This window comes from Anabas testudineus, chromosome 19, assembly GCF_900324465.2.
Source record: "Anabas testudineus chromosome 19, fAnaTes1.2, whole genome shotgun sequence".
Lineage (NCBI taxonomy): Eukaryota > Metazoa > Chordata > Actinopteri > Anabantiformes > Anabantidae > Anabas > Anabas testudineus.
The window spans coordinates 17456593-17481214 of NC_046628.1; the positions used below are offsets into that span (position 1 = coordinate 17456593).

The 24622-nt window shown below is 40.4% G+C and overlaps 1 protein-coding gene across 1 annotated transcript in view; it reads left to right on the forward strand.

Moving 5' to 3' along the window:
- The window catches only part of grid1b (glutamate receptor, ionotropic, delta 1b), a 364356-nt gene that overhangs the window by 327682 nt on the left and 12052 nt on the right, over positions 1-24622 (forward strand). Inside the window, exons 9-13 of the mRNA XM_026350750.1 lie at positions 15826-15927; positions 17693-17815; positions 18223-18297; positions 18427-18769; positions 19649-19787. Of these exons, the coding sequence (XP_026206535.1) occupies positions 15826-15927; positions 17693-17815; positions 18223-18297; positions 18427-18769; positions 19649-19787 (782 nt within the window). The remainder of the gene's footprint in view (positions 1-15825; positions 15928-17692; positions 17816-18222; positions 18298-18426; positions 18770-19648; positions 19788-24622) is intronic.

Genomic DNA, 24622 nt, shown 5'->3' on the forward strand with positions numbered 1-24622 from the left:
AGAGTTGGAGAATTTAAGCTTGATTTATATTTTTGTGTCATTGTGTAGAGGTGTAGAGGCAGAATCACCAACCAGTCGCCATATTGTTTGCCCAATATATATATATATATATATATATATATATATATATATATATATATATATATATATATATATATATATATAATGTACACTGGAGACAAAAGAGAAAGCTCAAGACTGTGGCATTGAAAGCTCACCTTTAGTTACTGATGTAACTAGTTAGTGACGCAGACAAACCAGACAGGTGTACGAATGTTCGTAGGCCACAGTGTTGGTATTAATCAAGGTTAAGAGACACTAGAGGTTATGACCTGTAAAAACATTCTGAGGTCGGAAATTAAATTTGACCATGTTCACTCCTTTGTACGAAGCTCAGATCTTTATTCACTGAACTGGATCTGTCCCACTCATCACAGGCTTGGTTGAGTTGATTGTTGAGTTGGTTTCTATCATCAGCTTCTCTAAGGTGGTAAAACATGATCCTAAATCAAAAATCAATATGTGGATGGTGAACGTGTCTGATAAAGAAATCTGTTTTTGTTGTATCACACACATCGTGACTGTTCCTGTCATCGGTGCCTCGTTGGATGTGAACGTGCAGATTTGCAGCTCTGACTGACTTTCTTTGTGAGTGAAGACCGTCAATGTTTCTGCAACAGCGAGCGCGAACATTCGTTCATTTTTTCTGTCATTGAAAAAGTTGTTTAACCCTGTTACGTTAACCTTGATTAACTGCATTAAAAAGTGTGAATGCTCACGCGTTGTCATTAGTCCAGTCAATACCAGTGAATAACAAGATGAATGAGGTTTTAATTGACAATCAGAAAAGTCTTCAAGTCGTCTGCCTCTAAATGTAAGGAGGTGATATTTTACATGACATTAATCAGTGCAGAGGAGCTGACAACTACAATTGGACATTGTGAATGGTGTCGGTGCATTCCAGCGCATCACCTTGACCTCATGTCGATGTGTTTTAGGTTTGAGATAATAGAGAAGTGATTAGTGTAATAATCTCATTTATTATTAGCTTCTGTGTCACCTGCACAGCCTCTGAATGAGCAGCTGCAGTCTCATATTAACTGTTGGTAATTTAGCAGCATTACGTTGTGTGGAATAATGTCTCGTGTAGCCCAGTACTACATTGTACTACACAGGTAGAGAGGAGTCAAAGAGAATAAATGAATATGTACCAGGCAGTGCTTTTAACTAAGGTTTTTTCTTAATCCTCTCAGAACCGTCCCAACATACAGACCAGGGTTGTACTCGCTGTTGGTGTGTGTTCACTTAAGAAACACGGTTCCTCTGTTGTGACTCTGTGTGGTTCCTGCAGGTATGGTAGGACAGTACCTACTACCTGCATCTACATACAGGAGCTGCTTTATTTATGTTGCTGCTGTTTTTTCTGCTGTGATGTCGACTTTAATCTCTGTAGTCATGACTTGTGTTTATGTTTTGAAGAGGTGGAAGGTCATGAGGAAGATATTCTGTTGTTGGTCAGTGGTGACTAGGCCCCAGTCTGCCTCCCTCATTTCTTCCAAACATACATAAAGAAGGTTTGTGAACAGTGACTCTAATAGAGCTGTATTATCTCCATACACTGGTAGACAACAAATATATCTCTGGCTTAATTTAATGTTTGTATTTCTACATTATCATGAGTTAAAATTGTTAAACATGAAGAACTAGATCAACAATGTATAACGTAGGACGTTGTATAATGTAAACCAGGGACACTTACATTTGTGCTTCTCAACAAAAGGATGTTGCTAATGTTACAGAGTTAGTTAGCTTAGTGAGCTAAGTTGAAGAAGCTGGTTAGTTCAGTGAAAATGAAAATAATAATTTATAGCAACAGAAAAATTGCAAAAGGAAAAGAAGGGCTGGTAGCCAGAAGATGGAAAAGACAAGAAGGGGAAAGAGATAAGAGGCAGAAAATAGTACAAAGGAGGGGACGTCAGGAATCAGGGAAAAAATAAAAATGGGATTGAATATAATAAATGTGCAGTAATAGCAGTGAGACTCACACGTGTGTGTTTTTTATTTTAAGCACTTCACAGATGGCAGTGATGGAGATTTTCTTTCTCGTTTTCAATTGAAATTAATGCTTCTCTGACTCGAGTGGCTGATTACTCCACTCAAGTGAGTCTCATGTCAAATCATTTTTTGATTTGTGTCAACCAACATTACCTCGTCTCACCCACTAGGTTTTCTTTCCTCCATGTTGAAAAGTGAAGCATTAAGGCAAAACACAAGATGAAAACACGTTTAAAGGGCTTTTTTCTGTGTCCAGTTACATGAAACATTTGCACTCACCTGAATCACTTCATTTATATTCAGCTTTACTAGCATGCATAACACTTTAGATGATTTAGCAGCTTGCAGGTACGGTGTGTCAGAGTAAGAACACACACACACACTCACGGTGCAGTTGGTGCAGTAATGAAGATTTAATCACCTGGCTTCTCATTCTGAGTTATGAGTCCCCTGTGCTACATAACGGCCATTAGGGGTACACAAGCCCATAGCTCTCTAACACACACACACACACACACACACACATTGATATTACTCCCCACATGCACATAAATATATCTCCAGTTTAAACACACGTGATGAAGACCTCCCAGTTATTACTCTCACATGTACACAAAAGAAACATATTAGTATGAGCAAACAATGCGCGCAGGGTCTCTTGTGAACTGTAAAGTGCCTCACATACAAATGGTATACTTAGATCTGTATAATTAATGCATGCACATGTGCACACACAATGATCTGTGCATATATCAGCAATACAAAAATGTAACACCACTTCTCTAATCCCAGGGTGTATGATTTGATCAATGACTTCTCCTTTGTCTGAGTGCAGGTATGTGCACAGGGGGTGACTCTGGGGGCTCAAGCCCTCAACATTAACTAACCCTCTGGGAACCTGGGCAGTGATGTGACATTACATTACAAATAGTTAAAAAGAAAAAGTGAAACTGAATAATTTTTTTAAAGATGTCAACATTTTATCTCTTTACACACATTTTTACAGATAAATACACGTCTGGTTGTTTGAATCAGAAGAAAATTTAAAGTGTTTCGAATAAATCTCAAACAAAAAATTAGAGATAAATTAAATAAGTCCTGAGCTCGTGTACAAGCTGGGGACTGGGACCAGTCCAGGTGTTTTCAGGGCATTTTCTGGGCCATTTGCCAAACGCCAGCTACTGATTTCACTCAATAAGTGTCAAGTGTCCACACAGGAGGTGTTTCAGGTGTTTTTCACTTATCAACCTCACATGTGTCTAATGGAACCAATAATTAATGCAGCTATTCAGACAAGATGCTGAACAGGTCAGGGTTCAGGCAGACTTTTGTGTGACTAACAGCAGCTGGAGGCTATTTTTCATCTTTACATGTAATTACAGTGTGCTGTTGAGCATTGGACTCTGAGCACTGCCAAAGCATGGGGGGCCTACACAGCATCATGTCCTGTCAGTGAGTGATGTGAGCAGAGCTACTCTGAAACCTGAAATGTTTGAAATGAAACTAAAATTTCATAATAAAATATCAGAGGTGGTAGTGACCACGTTCAGTCCAAACATCCACCTGTTAAACCAGTTTGTACAGTATGTATTAGTGGATGGTTGATAGAGTTTATGGGGCTACAGTGTTGGTGGCATCGGTTGTGTTTGCTCCTGGTTGTCAGACTAATGAAATAGTTAACTGCTCTGAAAACTAAATTAATTAGAGGAAAGACGAGTCCTGAAACTCTGTTCCTGCTGTTCAGTAGCTGTGTTCCACCGGTTTGTCTGATCTCAGTGTGACTGTCCGAATGTGCGGGATTAAATGAGCTGAAAACTTAAGCAGTGAGCCTCCAGTTTATCTCACACGGATTTCTTTAGGCAGTCTATATCTGTTGGTGCAGAGAAAGACGAAGCTGCTGAGAGCTGATTGTACACAAGAAAGTTTTATAGAGTTTCTGACGTGCAGGTAGATGTTGTCTGTCTGGAGGTGAGATATCAGCTACCTGCTCTCGTCACACACACACTCACTTGATTCATTTCCCCCTACAGTGTCCGTGTTATCCAAATCTCCATCTCCATCTTTCTGTGCTGTCCATGCTTCTTCTGCACCATTTCTCAAAGCAAATTTTCCCCACAGATGAAGCACCACTCCCCTCCCACCCCCAGATCACACCTGATAGAGATTGAAATGCTATTTCCCTCTTTCTCCGGGAAACATGTGCCGCAGCGCTCTGGTCCTTCAGACCTCCCCCGTGTGTTATCCCATCTATCTGTCCTCACTTTTCTCATCTCATTGACTTTGATCTGTCTTCCCAGCAATTTGTTGTCGGTAAATCGTCCTCCCACGTAAGACTGAAAGAAAAAACTTTATTTTTCCCATCTTCTTCAATTGGTGGCAGCGACTGAATGTGTGTCAGAAGTCATTATGCTCTTGCCCACAGTCCTCAGAGGGATTGTCAGGAAATGGCTGTTTTTAATCAGATGGAGGACGGCCTTTGGGATGACTACTGCAGACACATAACCTCTCAAGTTTCTAACAGGACTCTGATTTAGCTGCAGTGATTTTCAAACTAGGCTCTGAAGATTGTCAGTGGTCCTGCAGGAATCCTTTAACAGCTGTCTTGTAAAAGTTAAGAACTATTTAATTATGATTATGAACAAATCATTAGTGATCAGCTCCTTTCTCACTAGTGATCTGGTTGCTACTTAATAAGCATTTAACACAAAGTTAGTATTTGTAACTACATGCGTGAATCACAAAGATATCTGTATTACACTGAAAGTCAGTAGGATTTGAAAGCACAAAACAGTTTCCTGAAAATAATGTTTGAATAAACTGTCCATGAAAAATTTTATAGAAAGCAGCTGACAAAAATCTGAAAAGCTGACTTGTTGGTCCGTTTCTCACCTCTATAAGTTCCAACTATGTGATTGTCGACAACCTGATACGCACAATGACATTGTAGTATAGAATCAGTAAAACAAAACACATTATTTACTAATGTACTGCGCTCAATAATCCTCCATTAAAATGTAATAATATATAATCATATGCCGTCAAGTGTCTAATTATTATACACTCAATGTGAACAACTGTGTTTTGTTGTAATTTAACATCATTATGAGCGAGTTGATACAGATTATACAGCTTTTATGTAAATGCTGTTTAAGAATCCCATTTATGCTTTATGTAATGTGATACGCAGTGTAACACAGGCTTCTATTACTATTTTAACGAGCCTGGTTGGCCAACAGAATGACGGCATCATGCATGATCAAAGACATGTTTACATGCTTTATCACTCTGCTCTGATCAGCTTGCCATTTTCCTATCTCCTATCTGTCCCCACTCTTTTCTCTCTCCATCAGTCTCCCACTGAAGAGCTAAAGAGGTTTGCAATTATTATGTTGAGGATAGAAATTACCCACCCATTTGTCCATAATGGGGACTGCATTGTTACCGGCCCCTCTGAAATGAATCCATTAGAAATGTTGGAGAACAAAAATGAGCCTCAGACGGTACTAATTTCAAATCTCTGAGGTAATTTGCAGTCGTTAACAACAATTTGTGCCTTTGAACACTCGAAGCTTGCTAATTTCTGTGAATAATACATGGAACAAGATAGATATTTGTCTCCCTTTTCATTGTTCCCTAAAGCCACAAAGATGGAGTGTTGTTTCTACAAGGCGTGTGAAATGGTGAATGACCACTGTGCTCTTGGATGTCCCATAAAGAGACATCAAATTAGGCTTGGTGATAATGACAAGACTGAAAATTAAAAGCTGTTATGAAACAGATGGAACAGATGCAATGTTTAGATTTTAGATTAAAAAACACCCTTCAGTGCATGTCAGAGAAACATGTTAGAATGACTGCATGAAATATTCAAGACAAAGAAAGTTCTCTTACCTAATTGGACCTTCAAAACAAATGTTACACTTAATGTCAAAGCTTTTTTTCATGTACATATGAAATTCAGAGAAGTATTTGAAAAGTATTGTGCTCTAAAGGTTGAAGTGTTCAGTACCTGGATCATACAAGACAGCCGGACGATTAAGTGAAAGTAGACATTGAATGTCTGTTTAGATTTATCCATCCATTATCTTCTACTTAACTCTAGTCCATTGTGGTGGTAACAGACTCAGCTAGGTAGTACAGGTAGCCTTCCCCTCAGTAACATTTTCCAGTCCTGCCTGGGGGCATCTTGAGGCTTTCCCAGACCAAATAGGTCTATAATCTCTCCATAGTATTCAGAGTCTGCCCCATGGTCTTCTATAAGTGGCACATGTCTGGAAAACCACTAGTAGGCGTCCTGATCAGATGCCCGAACCACCTCAGCTGCCTGCTTCAGTGTGATGGAGCAGTGACTGTACTCCGAGCTCCATGCCGTATCTCTAAAGACACCAACAGACTGTGAGATTGCAGCATGAGATTAATGCAGTGTTAACTTCAGTGTGTGATCCATCTGCGTCGCTATGACTGTAAACAATGAAGTCTGATCTCGCATCGGGGCAGCACACAGTCGTGCAGTGTATACCTGGCTTAAAGCTCAGCAGTCCAGCCTCTCCACAGAGGAAACTCATTTCATCTGCTTCCATTATGATTCATTCTTTTAGTCCCTACCCAGATGTTGTTGCCACAGGTGAGGGTGGGACTGATCAATTGAAAGCTTTGCCTTTCAGCTCAGCTTCCTCTTCAATGGAAAAGCCAGATACAGTGTTGTGGTTTGTTGCTTGTCTTCTGGTTGTACTAGAACCCTGCTGTGATCAAATTCAGTAGGTTTCAGTATGTGGTCTGATCTGAGGTTTGTGGAGTGAAATGAGCTCAGTAAAGTCCTCAGGGGACCATGAAAACCCAAGAAAACGTAATAAAACTCTAGTCAGACCAAAGATTGACGTCATTTCTATGGTTGTCTAGTTTATGGTGACAGTCTTTGTTAGCATTAACATGACAAATTAAATTAAAATGAAGGAAAAACTGTTTCATGATCCAGTGGATGTTGGATATGAAGCCCAGCTCTGCGGGCCCTACAGCAGTGCTTATTATCAACCACCCACGGACTGACTTTTAGATGAACAAAAAAAGGTAGAAATCAAAAGCTGTGACACACACACACACACACATTTTCTGCTAAATTCATATTGAGGTGTTTTGGTTTTTAAAGGCCTCAGAGAGTTCAGCTTTGTGTAGATTAGAAACATCAAAGAGGTTTGGTTACAGTAAAATGCATCAGAGAATATCCTGTGAAAGCAGTGTACAGCAGCAGCGTGTAAAGCTGAAATCCTGCTCAGGGTGTGTGTGAGGGTTGAAATGTGAAGACTTGACCTTACAGTGATTGGAGATGTCCTTGGAATAAATGTGTTTATCTCAGCAGAATCACTTGATAGAAACACTGCCTTGATGCACCACATGTGTCTGCACTGATTAACTGTACAGTGTGTCTTATTATCATTACATTTATTATTACTATTCCACGAAAACTAAGGTTGGTGTTTATTTATGCACTTGCATCAAGTCAAATATTGTATTTCTTATTTCACTACAATAGCAGTGCAGTCATTGGGACATTGATTGTACATACATACATACAAAGTATGTGAACCTGTGGAATTTTATTGTTTTCTGCATTAATTTGTCATAAAATGTGAACTGATCTTCATCTAAGTCGCGAGTATTAACAAATATAATCTGCCTAATATAATGAAAGTCTTTATTGAGAGTAACCGTAAAAACCTCAGTGCTAGTGGAAAAAGTATGTGAACCATTGCAATTAATAACTGGTTGACCCTGCATGTTGTTCAGGAAGAATTTTAGCCCGTTGTTCCTGCAGAAGAATAGCTCTGTCATATTCTTTGGACGTCTTGTGGCTCTCTTCAAGTGGTTCCATAGCATCTCAATGGGGTTGAGGTCTGGGCTCTGACTTGGCCACTTTCTGAAGCCATTCTGTTCTGTGTTTTGGTTCATTGTCCTGTTGCATCACTCAGCTTCTACAGAGTTTCAGCTGACGTACAGACATTTCACATTATGCTAAAGAATTTATTGATACACTTGGGGATTCATCTTCCCCCCAATCACTGCAAGCTGGCCAGACCCTGATGCAGCAAAGCAGGCCCAAATCATGATGTTTCCTCCACCACAGTTTACAGTGGTATGACGGTATGATATGCAGTGACCTTTTTATACCAGATGTAGTGCTGTGTGTTCTTTCCAAATAGTTGAATATAGTTTTATCAGTTCACAAAACATTTTGCTAATACAACTGTGCAGTGTCAATGTGGTCCTTGGCAAACTTCAGACGTTCAGTAATGTTCTGTTTAGTGAGCAGCAGCTTCCTTTGTGGGGTCTGGCCATAGACACCCCGCTTGTTCAATGTTTTTACTGCTGTAGACTTATGAACACGTATGTTAGCCAGTTCCAGGGATGCCTTCAAATCTTTGTCTGTCTATCTGGGTTGCTTCTTTATCATTGATGAGTATTTGTGGTGCTCTTAGGGTCATTTTGAGTGGTTGCCCACTTCTTGGTGGAGTAGTCACAGTCCCAAAGTGTCTCCATTTGTAGGTTATTTGCCTAAATGTAGACTAAAAAAAAAAATAATTGTAAAAGTTGTAAAAACAATTATTCAAACTAATTAACACATCATAGATTATATTTGCTTTTTAAAAAAGGTCCCAGAATTTCAGGGACCAAGGTTAATATTTGAAATCACTTATCAAAGAATGGAAATAAACAAAAAAGTCAAGGTGGAGAGCAGTGAGGTGTGTGGGTGGGGTTTGAAACAGTGGCAAACATTGGCATTTCGCTCCCCTGTCCACGGGAGAGTGAGTTACAGAAATACAGCCAGATTAGCCTTTTGGATGACAGGAGGAAAAAAGAGACCTGACATTTGAGGAAAAGGAAAGAAGCATGGAGGATGGGAATAATGCATGAGCAGCGGCGCTGTGTGTGAAGTAGAGATTTATCCACCATGTTTGACCTCTGCTGGGGGGAGAGCACGAAGAAACCAGCATGGAGCAGATTTACAAATCAGATCAGTTAATAAACATTTGATTTCAGCTTAACTATAACAGGTAGTGTCTAAAATTGAAACCAGTCAATGTCCAACCAGTGCAGAACGATGTGGCAACCCTGTTTGAAAAAAGCCTGTGACTGTTTTTTAGTGGGGAGGGGTTCCTACCATTAGCCCTCTCTGTTTTAGTTGTATGAACTTAACCACAAGCTGATGTTCACTATCCACCACATCCACCTTCCTACAACCTCTGCTACAAAACATAGCTCATCATGGACTAGAAAAATGTCGTGTCAATGTGAATTCATGGATGGTTTCTTCAGAATGTAAACATCAGAGAACATAACAACAGTTCAGTGCTGTTGTGTTCATGTGTTCTGTTTTTTTATTTCATATTTTCTCAGAAACCAACTGAGAACATTTTATATAAAACCTTTGTCACTTCTTCAAAGAATCATGATGAACTTCTGCTAAACTCCTGTAGCTCTGTCAGAAATGACAGTTTAAAAAGGCAGAGCCGTAATGAAGTTCCAAGTCCCCGTCCAGAGCACTCATGGAACCGGTGCATCTCAATGCATCATAGAAGAATTGGATGAAGTGCAGAAGCTGGAGCATATTCACAGCCCAGTCCTTGCATAGCAGGATGCCTTTTCTGAAAGGCTGCAGACACTTGAGGTGAATGAAAAGCAGCCATTTCATCACTTCGTGTCTAGTCTGAATCGAGCAGAAGAAGCTGTACAAGTTCTGCCTTTTTATTGCATGTGTGCTGAGCTACTACAGAACTCTGGCTCCAGTTTTAGACAGAATTCAGTGTAAAATTCATGTGTTGGTTGAGATGCACTGAAGGTCTGAACTACAAAATACAAATTGAATTCTAATATTGAATCATCTGTCTGCATGAGCCTAAACTCATGCACTAGGATATTTTGCCTTTGTACTATATATATAGAAATACTCACTTGTAGATGAACGCAAAAAACTGCGTCTTCTGTTCTCTGCAGCTATAAGCGTCATGTTCCCCTCTGACCTCAACTGTGCAGCGTTCTAGCAAATTAAATGACTAACATTGTCCACCAGGAGGCGCCTTTTCTACAGAGGGTGTGTAATGTGCATTCCTGACTTTGGGTGTAGGTTAGAGAAGCACTTTGGATAGGGTTAGAGAAAGAGCAGAGCCTGGTTGTCAAAGTTTAAAACGCGTGTAAAGTGACAGTTAGTTGGTCAGTTAGAACTCATTGGACCTCGTTGGTGTAAGAGGTTTGTCAATTTCTTGGTTTCAAACCCTTGCTGTACTTTTCTTGGTCTGATTATGAGACATTTACATTTCTCAGATCTGTGGCAATTCGTCAGTGTGGAACCAGGTTGTTGTGTTCGTATTTCAAAGTTTAGTTATTTTTTTGTGTTGACGTTCATGGTTTTCAAATCCAACTTTGGTTCTGGTGGTTTTGGGTCTAACACAACATCACACAGCCTCTGCTGCATCATGTATCAGCTGGACACACAGGGGTTCTCTCTGTCTTTGTCTTTGTCCCACACTGTCTCTTGTTGCGTTTGGATTTTCTGTATATTTTCTGTTTTCTTCTAACTGGTTTATTGTTAATTGGTCATTTTAAATCCAGAGGAACGTAAATACTGATTCAGTCAAATGTTCATACATGTTGGCGCCCTAAGCAGATTATATAATATGCTGATCCTGTAATAAAACCAGGTGTCCCTCAGCACATTCTCGTGCCATACCTCATATTTCTGTTGTCCCCACTCCCTCTCATTACTGGCTGCTCTCACAGCACAGAGCAACATGGCTGCTGTAAGTCAGCGAAATTAGCTGCAGTTAGAAAGACTGGCACCTCACCTGGGACTGAGTTGCATTTCGGAAAATCTATTTCTGCCATTAATAATCGAATAATTGTCAGAAGTAATAGGTGGTCTGCTCATGGCTGTGTGACGCTCGGCCTCTTTTGTGCAAAATAGATTGTCTTCATTATTTCTTCAAAGGAAGTTCAGTTGTTCAGCAAACTCTTAACCAAGCTGTCTCCTCTGTGCCAACATCAGGACTGTCACATGGATTTTATTATCAATAAATCATCATTACAGTGGTTTTGGATCATTGCTATAAGTACAATTAGACTTCTGGTAGTTTCTGGTCTGCCTCTACCTCCAGGTGTGAGGCACCAGTTCAGATAAGACTTCTTCAGAGTGCTTTCCTTCCTGACCCAGAAGAAACTTTTAGTCCACATGGCGGTCTGTAGAGACAGACAGAGACCTATGGCAAAGATGGCTTCATTAATTATCATTGTAGAGACGTAGGGATCAGACATCGGTGGGACTGATGGGAAATCCCATGGAGGAACAGAAACTGAATGAAGGAAAAGCTCTTGCTTCTTGTGCTATACTTGCTTGTTTGTGTCATTTCTTTTGCATCCTGCCATCTTGACACACGTACTTTATGTGTTACTGTATGATTCTGTTGGCGTGTTCTGCACATGACAGGCAGCTTGATTGGCACGCATGCAGATAATTTAGTACAGATACTATATGTGTCATGCAAAGACAAACATGTTGGTTTGACAGATCTTTGCTAATTAATGAGCTAACTGGCTTAATTAAGACGAAATGCACCAATGATTCACGAACAATACAGAAACTTCATATTCACGTCCATATGGAGTACTGATCCGATCAGACCTTCTGCATAAATAAAACACTTAACTCCTCCAAATTACTTTAACTCATTGACACTTTAAGCTAACAAGGTCATCGTGATACTAGATACTGTATTTGAAGCAGACAACATGTTGTGAGACATCTTTGCTAACTAGCTTAATTAAGAAAAACCTTCTTCAGAATAAATAGCAGAAACTTCATACTTACACTTCCATAGGGACACATTAGGATTTTATATATTATATTATATATGTGCTGCTGCAAAATAGTGAGGTTAAAGTTTGTGGTTGGATGACTGGATGTTTCTCCAACAGACAGAAAAAAGTCAGTGAAGACGAGGTTTATTTAACTCTCGAAATAAAAAATAATTAAGTACAACAACGGGCAAATATTCCACAAACAGTCACAGTTTATTAAAAAGGAAGTGGATCTTCAACATAGTTTTAAAGCTGCCATCCAATTAGAAACGTAATATAAGATATAATAATATATTAATTAATATACTAATGTATAATATTATATTATATTATATTATATTATATTATATTATATTATATTATATTATATTATATTATATTATATTATATTATATTATATTATATTATATTATATTATATTTTAATACAAATATGTTGTTCAGTGAAAACAATAAAAACCTTTTTTCACGTAAAAACAAACATCAGATTTTAGTTTTCAGAAAACTTTTCTGGAATTGGTTTGGTAAATTAGAAACTCACAGACATGTGATTCAGAGGTGTGGGGCTAAGATAAAGATAAAGCGTCACAGATGATTTAACATCTGTGCTGTTTTCTCCCTCTCTCATCCAATTACTGCCTTAGTTTGTGAAATTATATCATGTGATTCATACATTGACAAACATTCTGTTTCTGTCAAACTACTACTGATTATTAGAATTTTTATTTGATTTACTTTTCTACAGTTGAATTAGAAATCTGAGTTTTTCCTTCTCCTTTCCTTGATACTATTCTGGTGCGTATCTTTCTTTCAAGTTCTACAAATCAGCACAAATTTGAATTTTTGAGGAATTAAAGGCTTCAACTTATTACAGCCAAACCCAAATCTACATATGCTGAAGATGTTGTTGTTCACTTTGGCTGACCACAATATATGAAGAGAAGTTTTCAGGTTCATTTCATAACACTCAGATCAGAGCCACATGCTCAGCTAATGAACTCTGATCTCTATGTGCTGCTACCTGGTTGTAACATACTCGTACTTACTATTATACATTACATATTACAGTAACAGTAACAGGTGGAAGTCACAAAGATTTCATGCTGTTATTTTAATGTATTCTAATTGTGGTTTTGTTCCAAAGTAACCAGGCTACAGTCCAATAGTCTTTGTACAGCTCAAATGTGGAATTTAAAATATAGCATTCATATGGCATTAAGAGAATCACCAAACATGAGTCAGACTTTAATGTCACAATGTTATTTTATCTCTACAACAGTTATCTAATCGGTGCTGCATCTGTGGGGGCAGTAAACAGAAGCCATTAACAGTGGGGTGGGGGCCAACAAAGGCGGCGTAAAAACTGTAAAAGTCCCATTTTCACCCTCCAGGCAGAGACAACCCACTGACTCGACTGGGTTTTATTGTCACTCTGAAGCCTCGTTAAAGATCCGGAGGGAACAGAACAGGTTCTTCACTGTTGGAAACACCAGTTTCTGTCTTTGTGGATGATGTTGTTCTTCTGTCGTGGTCGGTACGGATGATCATGGTTCAACGGTTCAGAGAAGTCAGAAGAAGACGTGACTTGAGACTGTGGAGTTAATTTATCTGGATGTGTGTTAATGAAGAACACCCCCACCATCTCACACACAGCTAAAAGCACAGAGGAAGCGCTGTGATTAGCAAACCGATTATTTCTTCTACTCTTTGTACTTTTTTTAAGGCCTCTTCCTTTTCTTTTTCTTGATCTTTTTCCCGTCGTGTCTCATGTTTGTTTGTTACACGGTGAAATCCTGTTCTTCGTAGATTATGAATTCTTTCTGCCAGTATTTCACCTCCCTCCTTGTCCCAGTATAAATGTGCATCGTATTGTCTGTATGAGACACATGATGAGACTTTATTCTAAGGTTAAATCTCTGAACAGCTTTGGGTTAAAGGACCAGAGCATTTGGCTCTGACGAAGAATCCTTTAAAAGCAGGATGTACTGAATCTGCTTTTATTCGTTCTAAACACTAATCTGCAGTTGTCAGAGAACCAATGTTTTCACCGTCTGTTATTCTGGATGTAGTGTAATAGTAGCATTGTCATTAAGAGAGCATTAGCAGAGCAATTTGTTGCAGGGATCGCTGAGGTGTTGTATTACTGTATGACACCGGCTCTTTCCAGTTGTGTGCAGTGTACAACATGAAGCAGACAGCATCTTTAGCTTAACCACGCTAATTAAAACATCCAGTCAGAGATTATGGAGCATGTTCGCAATAACTGTCAGCTAAAATTAATCCAAGCGTAGCTGATCAGTGTTTTATTTGTTGTTCTCTAATGTGAAACTGAACCATTTCTATTGTATTGATCTTTTTTTGTTTCACATTGATGCATGAAACTGCTCAGAAACTGATTATCTTAATTATACAATGATGTTTCTCTTAAGAAGGAGCTGATGCTGTGAGGAATAATGGGAGAGGACACGCCAACATGAAGCCCGTCTTAACTAATCAATAACTGTGTGTAAACATTTCACATCCCGCAGAGACACCGAAAAAGGAATTAGCTTGTTTGTGTGTGTACGTCTTTATTAAGTTGTGTGGAGATATTTGGATCGTTGTCCAGTCTTTCCATCTCTGGCATTGAGGCTATTTTAGATTAAACAATAATACATAATTATGTGTCCACGGTATTTTAATAGTGTTACAGCTCAATATGTTTGTCCACAGCCATAAGAAACCATACATGTTGTATTAGTACACATAGAGTACATATAGAGTAGATCACGTGTTTTCCTCCCTTTGGACCTTTGATGTTAACGTGAGGATTCACATTTACAGACGGCTCACAGTAGGCGCTGTCATCGACATGTAGTTTAATACCTTCACCAAACCTTCTCTTAACCTAAACCTCTGAACACATTTCAGTCTCAGAGGTTTTCGTGCTTTGAGCCTTGTAACCTTCCTCTGGATGGATGAACAGGCTCCGTGGAAATGGGAGCGCCTGAGACGTCCACCTCTGTTGTGGGAAAGATTTTCCACTTGAGCACAGACCATCTGTCTTCTCTACCCAACATGTGGACATTATTATCCTCGTAGAGGTACAGAGGGTTTTTATTTAGGCAGCCTCTGTTTGGACGACATTAACATTAGAAAACGTCTTGTGATGAATGAAAGAAGCTGCAGTTGGGAAACGTTAGGACACAGAACAAGTGTTTCCTGAGATTTATTTCAACCTTTAAGTGTTTTTGTCTCAAAAATGACATAAAATGATAAACATGGAATTTCTTAGGTTAAAAAACAACTTACTATGAGCCTTTGTTTATAACTTCCCTCATAATGTTTGACATTATCATTTGAATTTGACAGAGAATAATAAATTAAACAGATGTCGTTGGTGCTTGTCTGAGACCATTAGGACATGAAAACATCACTGTGATCTGACAAGACAAAAAGAAAAGAACATCGTATGAATAATTCTGCCTCACATACATGGATCTAGTGTTGGTATGAACAAACTCGCGCTGCTCTCGTGCCGAGTTAATTTTTCCTGAGGGGACGAGGGGAGAAGTCAGGAGGTTTTCGGGGATCTAATTAGATCAGGTTTGTTCTGTGTGCGGTTGAGAATGTGATGAATGAGAACACGCTGAAGCGGGTTGTTGTCACGCTGCATAGATGTTTCCTAATGTTCTTCCTTATTCTCTGTGCTCGTCTCTGTGTCCCTGTCTAATTTGCAGCAGCAGACTCTACAAACAGGAAATCCAAGGAGACCAGTGAAAACATTGTAAAATTGCAGCCCGTGAGCCATGTAGCATTTGCTTAATTGATGGGAGCTCTGCCTGTGGTTCCCACTTCTCGTTTTCTCTCTGAGGACTTTTGCCACACAAACAAATAAAATGATTAGAACTTGTCTCATTGATGCTTCGTTGTCTTTTTTCTGCAGCTCGCCACATGGGACTCGGTTCACGGACTGAACGGCAGCCTGAAGGAGAGTCGAATTGAGAACGGGATGCAGGGGGTGACGGTCAAAGTGGTCACCTTACTGGTAGGTGATGTCTGTCATTATATTAGGTGTGTTCTAGGAACACAGGAACAAATACCAGCAACAACAATCTGAAATATACTGAATCAACATCTTTAGGTAGTAGAAATAAAAAAGCTACACAAGATAATTCAACCTTTTAAAAATGTTTTATTAAATTTAAATGAAAGGTGAAGGTGGAGCTGATTTTAACCCTTTACGTACTGACAGCTGCTACATCTATAATAATAATAATGATAAACCACATCAGCATTTATTAGTTCTTTTAAACAAACACAAATAAACGTGGAAATATGAGTGGATGTGGAAAGACCAGAACTGTTTGTATTAAAAAGGCCAATGTGCTTACTGATGTTTTATCACTATAGAGTGAAGTATAAACCATCATCAACCCCCAAAAGAAAAGAAGGGGCTCTATTTTATCTCTTTTAAACATTATATTTTTGATGAATGATTCCACACTGCAGCACAAAACACACATCAGTGAATCCAGAGAAAAATCCCTCAGTCAATAGAAAATAACTTGTTTGTGTGAATTTTTATTGTTTGTCGTGATTCGTCTGCTTTAACTTTCCTCACTCACTCATGTTCCGCCAAAAAGTTGCCCTTAGTATTTTTTTTAAATGATGTATTGATCCAGCATCCTGGATCAGCAGTGCCTCCGGTCAGTGATTAGTTTAAGACATACAAACAGTCGCACACATTTCTGATCCCAGAACAGCAGCAGGCTCTGCCACAGCTTCCTCCTGTGCTGGCACAACACCGAGGAGAACCAGGTGTAACCAAGCGAGACTAATACCTTTACCCCCTGGTTCATCCCCTGCAGCTGCAACACTTCCAGCTCTGACTACTGCCAGCTGCCCGTACTGACTCAACTAGAACTAATACAGCAGCCACAGACACAAACTACCTGTGTCTCACATTAATGCACTGAAATGATCATTAAACGTGGTAATGGGAAGGAAATGATTAGAGCTCATTATTTTCCCCATATTTACTGTTTAGTCTTTAGTTTATATTCTCGCCTGCATCAGTCTGAATGGAAGTTTTTCTTTTGTCTTTTTTAAAGAAAGTTCCCTGGAAACAGACTTTAATACTGATAAATGGGCCAAAAAGCTAATTACTGATTAGACAGTGATCAGAACATGAGTGGGTTTCACTCCAAGCCACTAGGGGGCAGCAGCACGGTTATGCTGCTGGTCTCAGAGCTGGTGAAGATCCAGAAATTTCCCTTAATGGTAGAAAACCAAACTCAGAAAGTTGTTTTTTGTCCGGGGAACTTATTCCACCGTCGATTAGACAGCTGACAATAATAAATAATAAATCGTTTCCTTTACTGTTACAGACGCAGCTTTAAAGAAAGCTGTGTTTTAAAATATGAATATGTAGATTATGAAAACACAGTTTTTTAATAAATAGAAAAGTTACGTAACACTGTAGATATTAGAATCATTTGTTAAGTACATATAACTGTACATTCCCACTTCACATACAGCCATGAAACCACATCTGGCAGAAACAACTGTTCACTTTACAAACTGTACTTGGAGCCTTCAGACTTGTTAGATCTACTTTTTTACTCTCAACCTGTCTTTTCCTTGTTCCTTGTACAAACTTTACCTCTTTTCCTCTCAAACATTCCTTCCTGTGTTTTTCTGTGTTTTTGCTCGAAGCTGCAGTTTGTTGAACACAGTAAAGTAACTCGGAGATTTTGTTCAGTGCTCGAGCTGCTGTCCTCTCTAACACCCCTACCGCTCTGCATCTGCAGGAGGATCCTTTTGTTATGGTGGCAGAGAACATCCTGGGGCAGCCGAAGAGATATAAAGGCTTCTCCATCGATGTCCTGGATGCTCTCGCCAAAATCCTGGGCTTTAAATACGAGATCTACCAGGTGGGACTGCTCAACACATCCAGGTGTAGGTTAGGGAAACATCACAGTCTCTCATCAGAGTCATCAGCTCGTGTGGATGCAGTGATATTTACCAGAGGTTTGGTTGAATCCGCTGGTTTCTGCTGATCATAAACTCCCTAGAACAGAAGCCTGATATCATCTATTTACACATTTACAATGATTTACTTTATCATTTATTAACGTCTTACTAGTTTCTCACCTCGGCCTGTTGTCGTAGGACTTGTGCAGCACTGGGTGCCTCTTTCTGTTTAATGAGTTGTTGTCTTGAGGCTTGTTGAAGTTTGACTAAAAGAATAAAATAACTTTGCGTTTTAAGCTGTTTATTTGTGACTGACGTGAAGCTACAGCAGCAGAAACTCACTGAACTCATCAATCTTTCCTCCCAGGTGGCAGACAGCAAATATGGATCTCAGCTTGTCAATGGCTCATGGAACGGCATGATTGGTGATCTCATCAACAAGGTAACACTAGTGTTTGCTGTGTGTTCAAAGAAACCTCCTGTAAGCACTGAGAGACCACATTAACATGCTGTAAGTTCAAACCTGCAGGTGATGGATAAATAGCTAACTATTGTTTTCCGTCTGCTCCAGAGAGCCGACCTGGCAGTGTCAGCCATCACCATCACACCAGAGAGGGAGAATGTGGTGGACTTCAGCAAACGTTACCTGGACTACAGCGTTGGCATCCTGCTACGAAAACCCGAGGAAAAGATCAACATCTTCTCCCTCTTCGCGCCCTTTGACCTCGCCGTCTGGGCCTGCATCGCTGCAGCGATCCCCGTGGTGGGAGTTCTCATCTTCCTGCTCAACAGGCTGCAGGCGCTGCGCTCGTCCTCCACGCAGAACCCACCACCCGGCCAGCCACCGGGCAGCGTGGGGTCGGGCACTCTGCACAGCGCCATCTGGATCGTCTACGGAGCGTTTGTCCAGCAGGGTGAGAGAAAAGACGCTAAAAGCAGAAGCACATATGTTTCTCTGGGATGTGTACGAACAGTTGAACTTGATATTCTTCCACTTTAGCTCAGCTGTTTGGCAGAAATCAGTCAGTGCTGATCAGATTAAAGGAACATTATGGTTTGTTTTAATTGAAAAGCAGATTACAGGGCAACAGAAGAGGGAAAATCATCACAGGAGGGTTAAAGAAATAAAGTAAATATTAACAGAAAAACAGAAACCAGGCCGTAAAACTTTAAAGGGAGTCAAAGATATTTGGTGCAGTTTGGACGAACTGTGCTGTTCAGTTTAAAACAGACGACTTCAGCATCTCACACACGTTCATATTAAGTATATAAATATGAATTAATACAACAACATAGTTTTCCATCTTCTCTCGTTTAAATATCTTTTACATTTCGTGTTCCCACTTTTTAACGTTACAGGAACCGACTGAATCATTTTAAATATGTTTTGTATTTTGTGGATTTAATAATCGTCACCTTCTAAAACCGTCGGATCCACAAACACGCTGGAGCCTGAACACACACAGGGACTCCCAGCTGCATCTATTATGGTCTGGCAGGTTGCCTGGGAAACCTTTTAGGCCTAACAGGTTGTGATTAGATGCAGCCGTGCAGCCTCTTTGCTCGCTTTGATATAGCACCGCTCTCACCTGCTGTTTGAAACAGGCGGCAGGTGGACGCCTGGTCACTGACAGGTCACAGGTCTGATCCCCTGAGCGTGTCCATCAACCCCGGTGTGATCTGAACCTGGACACTCACCACGTTCCAGCTCTAAAACTGATGTTAAATGTTGGATATTTTCAGTAATTACTGCAGGTCGTGATCAGTGTGTGTGTGTGTGTGTGTGTGTGCAGGTGGGGACGGTGTGGTGGGTTCGGTGGCTCTGAGGATCGTCATGGGCAGCTGGTGGCTCTTCACCCTCATCGTGTGCTCGTCCTACACAGCCAACCTGGCAGCTTACCTGACTGTGTCACGCATGGACCACGCTATACGGTGAGACACACACACTGAAATGTGTACAGACAAGAACAGGAAGACACCGAGAATTATAATTAGTCTCTTTATAAATATCCATCAGCCTCACTTTAATTCTGACCGGTGTCACTTCCTTCATGTTTTCTTAGTGTTCAGCTTCAGTGTTTTTTTATGAGATTCATTTATTAATAGGGTTTAAATCTGTCGTATTCAACTTAACAAAATACCAACGGCTACAATCAGTTGTGTCTCGTTGGGATCAGTGACGATCAACCAGTGAATGTCGGGGACGTCTCCCTGGAGCCGGTTCAGTCTTCATCAGCTGGACTGCAGAGATTCATTCGGTCTTTATGATCTCTGGGGTCAGTCCGAGCAGAACGAGTCTGATAGAATAAAGTTTATGATGGTTTTTAGAGACCTCAGAGAGCCTCTAACGTCGAGGAGATGTGTCTGTGGGGAAATCAGACGTAGGAGCTGGAGAAACAGTATTAAAATGGATTTACAGTACTGATGAAAGCAGCAGTTATTACACCACTAGACTCTCTTTACACACTAGTGTTGTTGTAGATTGATGGTTTTATTTGTTGTTGTTGAAACTTCCTCTCCACCATTTGGACTAAAGCTGAATAATAAACTGTTCTAATGTGATGAAGTATCACAAATCCTGTAAAGAAATATAAATAATGATGTTTAAAGGTTTGGGCAAACGTGGAATCAGGCATGTGACATGACTTCAGGGAGATGTGGAGACTCCAACACAAACAGGAATCAGGGAAGACCTAGGTCTTCAAATAATGTGTGAAGCTGAGATAGAGGTCTGTAGACCTGGATCTGGGAGCTCTGGTAGCACGGTGCTGTTGAGTTGATCAGGTTTGGAGGCAGCTCTGTGAACTCTTCTTCATCTTCACTAACTTCTCATTAAAGAGATGAACGAAGACGAGACTCCAGGTTTGAGCTGAAGTCAGAGGCTCTTTGAGGACGAGGAACTTTGCAGACACGTTTCCTATCTTGGAAACAATCTGTGGCATCACATGGTTCTGACAGTGGAGGTCAGACCAGATTTAAATCGAGTCTCTAGGAGACAGGTTTGGATTGAAGCTTGTTTAGACGCGCCCACTGATATCTGCTGTTTCTCTTCGTCTCAGTGTAAAGTCAGGCTCTGTGGGCAGTTAATTAGCAGAGAACATATTACCCTGTATCCTGTCCACAGAGAGCTCAGAGCTGCTGAGTAATGGCTCGTCTCCCAGCGAGATGACAGACTCGGCTCCACGCGGCTGCCACTCCACAGCAGCACACGGTTAATTAGTCATTCGACCTCGGGAGTTTCTCACACATTTAGCTGAGTATTAATCTCTTCAGGAGGCTCCTGAAAAGTCGGATCATCTCGAATCGGTGCTGAAGAATTGAACAAACCCGCGAGTGGATATTGTGACTCTGCCACAGAGCCGCTGATCGCGCGATGAGTTCAGTTCAGCCAGAACGTGTCTGAAAACGACACCACAGCTTCTGAGTTCAAGTAGTTGATGCATGTGAAAAAGCAGAACGTCGTCTGCAGACTCTCCACTCGCTACAGGAAAATAGATTCAGAGGAGATGATATCGGATCCGTTTATTCAACAGCTTCTGGTTTGATGAAGAATTAAATTTTGTTATAGGTTAAAATGTTTTAGGGGAAGAAAGTGGCAATAACACAAACACCTGATCGTCAGTCAATCAAAGTGTTGTAGAGCGCTGCACAGCTGAAGGACGAGCTGGTTTAATGAGGATTCTTTTTGTTAGTGAGATCATGAGATCATGTTTTACTTTAGAAACAACTCACAGAGACTGAACCTGCTGTTGTGTTGATTCAGTAGGTAGAGAGCTGTATGTCTGCAGCTCTCTGTTGACATCAGGCCAATAAAGCTGCACTCAGCCGGATATTTATGTGGAAACACACCTGCCCTGTTCAAGAACCTCCAAAATCTTCCAGTGAAGGTTTCAGTTCCTTAAATAAATCAGCATCTGCAGAAACACCTCACAAATATCAAATCCACTTGATCAGCGACTTTACATAACGGCTTCTTCCTGTTTGAACATCCTGAGCATCAGACCTGAAACAGTTCAGGTTAATAATTTAGAATAATTGAATGTTGAAGACGCACAGAAATAAAACTCAGACAGTTCTTAATAAAAACAGAAAGAAAGGAAAGTACCTACGTAAGTGCTCTACGTGTGAGGCGTTCAGGGTCAGTGCAGAGTGGAGGTCAAAGTTGCAGAAAAGTGCTGACAGTCAACTTTTAGCCCCCACAGCTTTTTATGAAGGTCTTCTTTTAGCCAGAGACTTTCTCTAACCCTAACCACTCCACCGTATTCCCTAAACTCACCTGTGGCTCGTACCTGCTGCTTTGTGCTGAGGTTGGTTCTTTGCTGTCTTTGACTATTCCGGGGAAAAGTTGCTGTGAAGGGACAAACTAGCAAGGTTGCTTTCCAAGAGTGTGAACCAGCGGAACGTTTGCATCCTGCGGTTCCTCTCTGCTTCCACACAGCCTCATTTTAAATTCATAGTCACGTCTATTAGTGTCTCCACAGTAGGAAAACAATGCATACTGTATCTCTCGGCTCGAACGCCCGAGTACACACGGGAAGAATGCACAGCTCAGGCACATCACCTTGTTTCTGCATATTTATCTCGTGTATGACTTCAGAACGTTATCTCTCATTTCCTATCTTAAGGTACACAACAGCCACTTCATATCAGTGCAGTGACAAACCAGCTTCATCTTCTTTTATCTTTTCTCCTCTGAGGATCAAATCCAAGCTGACATTTTCATCAGCGAATCCACAGCGTGTTACTGTGTGAAGGGCGATTCATTCAAGAGCGCGGCGAGTAAATGCTAAGTACGAGACTTCGCTTTTATCGACATCCAATGAATACTGAAGTGGAGATTTGCATGTGATGCAGACTTCTTTAAAGCTCCCTCCGACGACACAGAGTCATCTTCCTTTTGACTGACAACCATCTTCACTGCTGCTGTTGCTCTTCGCTGTGTGAAGTCTGTCATTAGTCCAACATGCAGCAACAGCAGCAGGAAGATGAATGGGCAACGCTGTGGTCTGTGGTGGAACTGTAAGGTTTTATGATTCATGACATCCAGCTGTGACGCAGCGTCACACTGGAAATAGTTTGTGTAACATACAGAATCTTAATGGAGGTAAAGTTTTTTTTATTTGTCTTTAAATTTCAACGCTTCCATCAGCTCAGGAACAAAACAGTATCTGTTTATCTGAGCTCCAGACAGATCAGTTTGTGTATTTGTGAAAAATAATAACCCCCTCCCTGAAGGACGGTCATTTCTGACCATTTTTGGCGACTTGATGCTTTTCAAACTCGTGTTTTGTCCTCAAACACGGGTATTTGAGCTCAAGTGGCTCCAAATAACAGCAGCGGACCTGAACGCAGCACGTCCACGTCCTGCAGAGAGGAGTGGAAAGATGGAAAAAGACAGTAGGACAGAGACACCAGAGGAGACGTATAAACAAGTAAAAGTGTTGAGACATGTGAGAACATCAGTTTTCTGCACTGACGATAAACAGAGTTCAGCTCCGGACAGTTCCTGTTGTGTGTTCTCTAAAAACTAAAATGTGAACGTGCTCGTGTTGCTAAGTAGGAAGTTTCTGTGCTGAATAGATTTTGATGTGATGTTTATAAAAGAAAACCGAACCACCAGAGGAAAACATGTTTTGTGAAGTGACGTTTAAAGATGTAGAGAAGAAAACTAATAGACGTTCAGACTTCGAGTCGATTTAATGTTTGAGGGAAATGCACTTGAGGAAAAAGTCGACATTTCTGAGATAAAACCTTTTGTTGATGTTTCACATTAATGTATTCCTCATTTTTTATTTGAGCTTTTAGCAGAAAGAAAACTTTTATTAAAAATAAACAATGAAACAGAACTGAAACTGAGAAAAGTAGATAAATGAGCCAGTGTTCACACAAAAAGGAGCAGTGATGCTGAATTGTACGTTCGCCCTGGAGGAACTCAGCCTGGTTTATATTCATTACATCTGCTTGCTACAAAATTCAGCCCGACACCATCTCTAACCAGCACCATAATTATGTGATTAAAACTTCACTGCTATTAACATTTCAGTCAACATCATCCTGACAGCAGCTCCACGAACTCACTGCACCAAATTAACATGAACACTGAGAGAAAATGCAATTCCAACGAGATAAACACGAGTCATCATGTAACAGATTTACTCTTAATGTCTGCAACTGAGATTTAAATCAGCCTTCATTAGTAAAGAACAGAACTGAGACGGCTTCATGTGTGTTGGCTGCCAAAGATTTCTTCATTAACTTCTATTACTGCAAACTCCCGTCATTACACTAAAGGTCGTGAATGTATTTAAAAGTGCATAAAACTTGTGTTCGCACACCATCATTTAAAGTCCAGGAAAAACTAACTTACCTTTATCAAACTCTCTCACGTTGGTTTTCTGCTTAGAGACAAAAGACGAGCTGTGGCTCGTGGTTGTGCTTTCACCAGTTCATTCACTCATTCACTCAAAGTAAAATCTACAGCAGCAGTGAAGACTCAGTCTTCAGTGAACCAGATCCTCCAGGTCCACACAGACCTCCCACTGATAAACCCAGACTAGCTGACATGTATCATCAGCAGGAGTCCAAACAGCATCTGCTGCGTTAACGCATCACGTCTCTGCTGTCATCATGAAAACCAGCGAGTTGACATTAGTGGGTTTGAACAGCAGAGGTTGAACTGAACTTCTGTGACCTCCGACGACTCTGAGTCCATTTAAATCTTTTATTCTTCACAGGGTAGATGCAGGTTTCACCTCAGCTGCTACTGT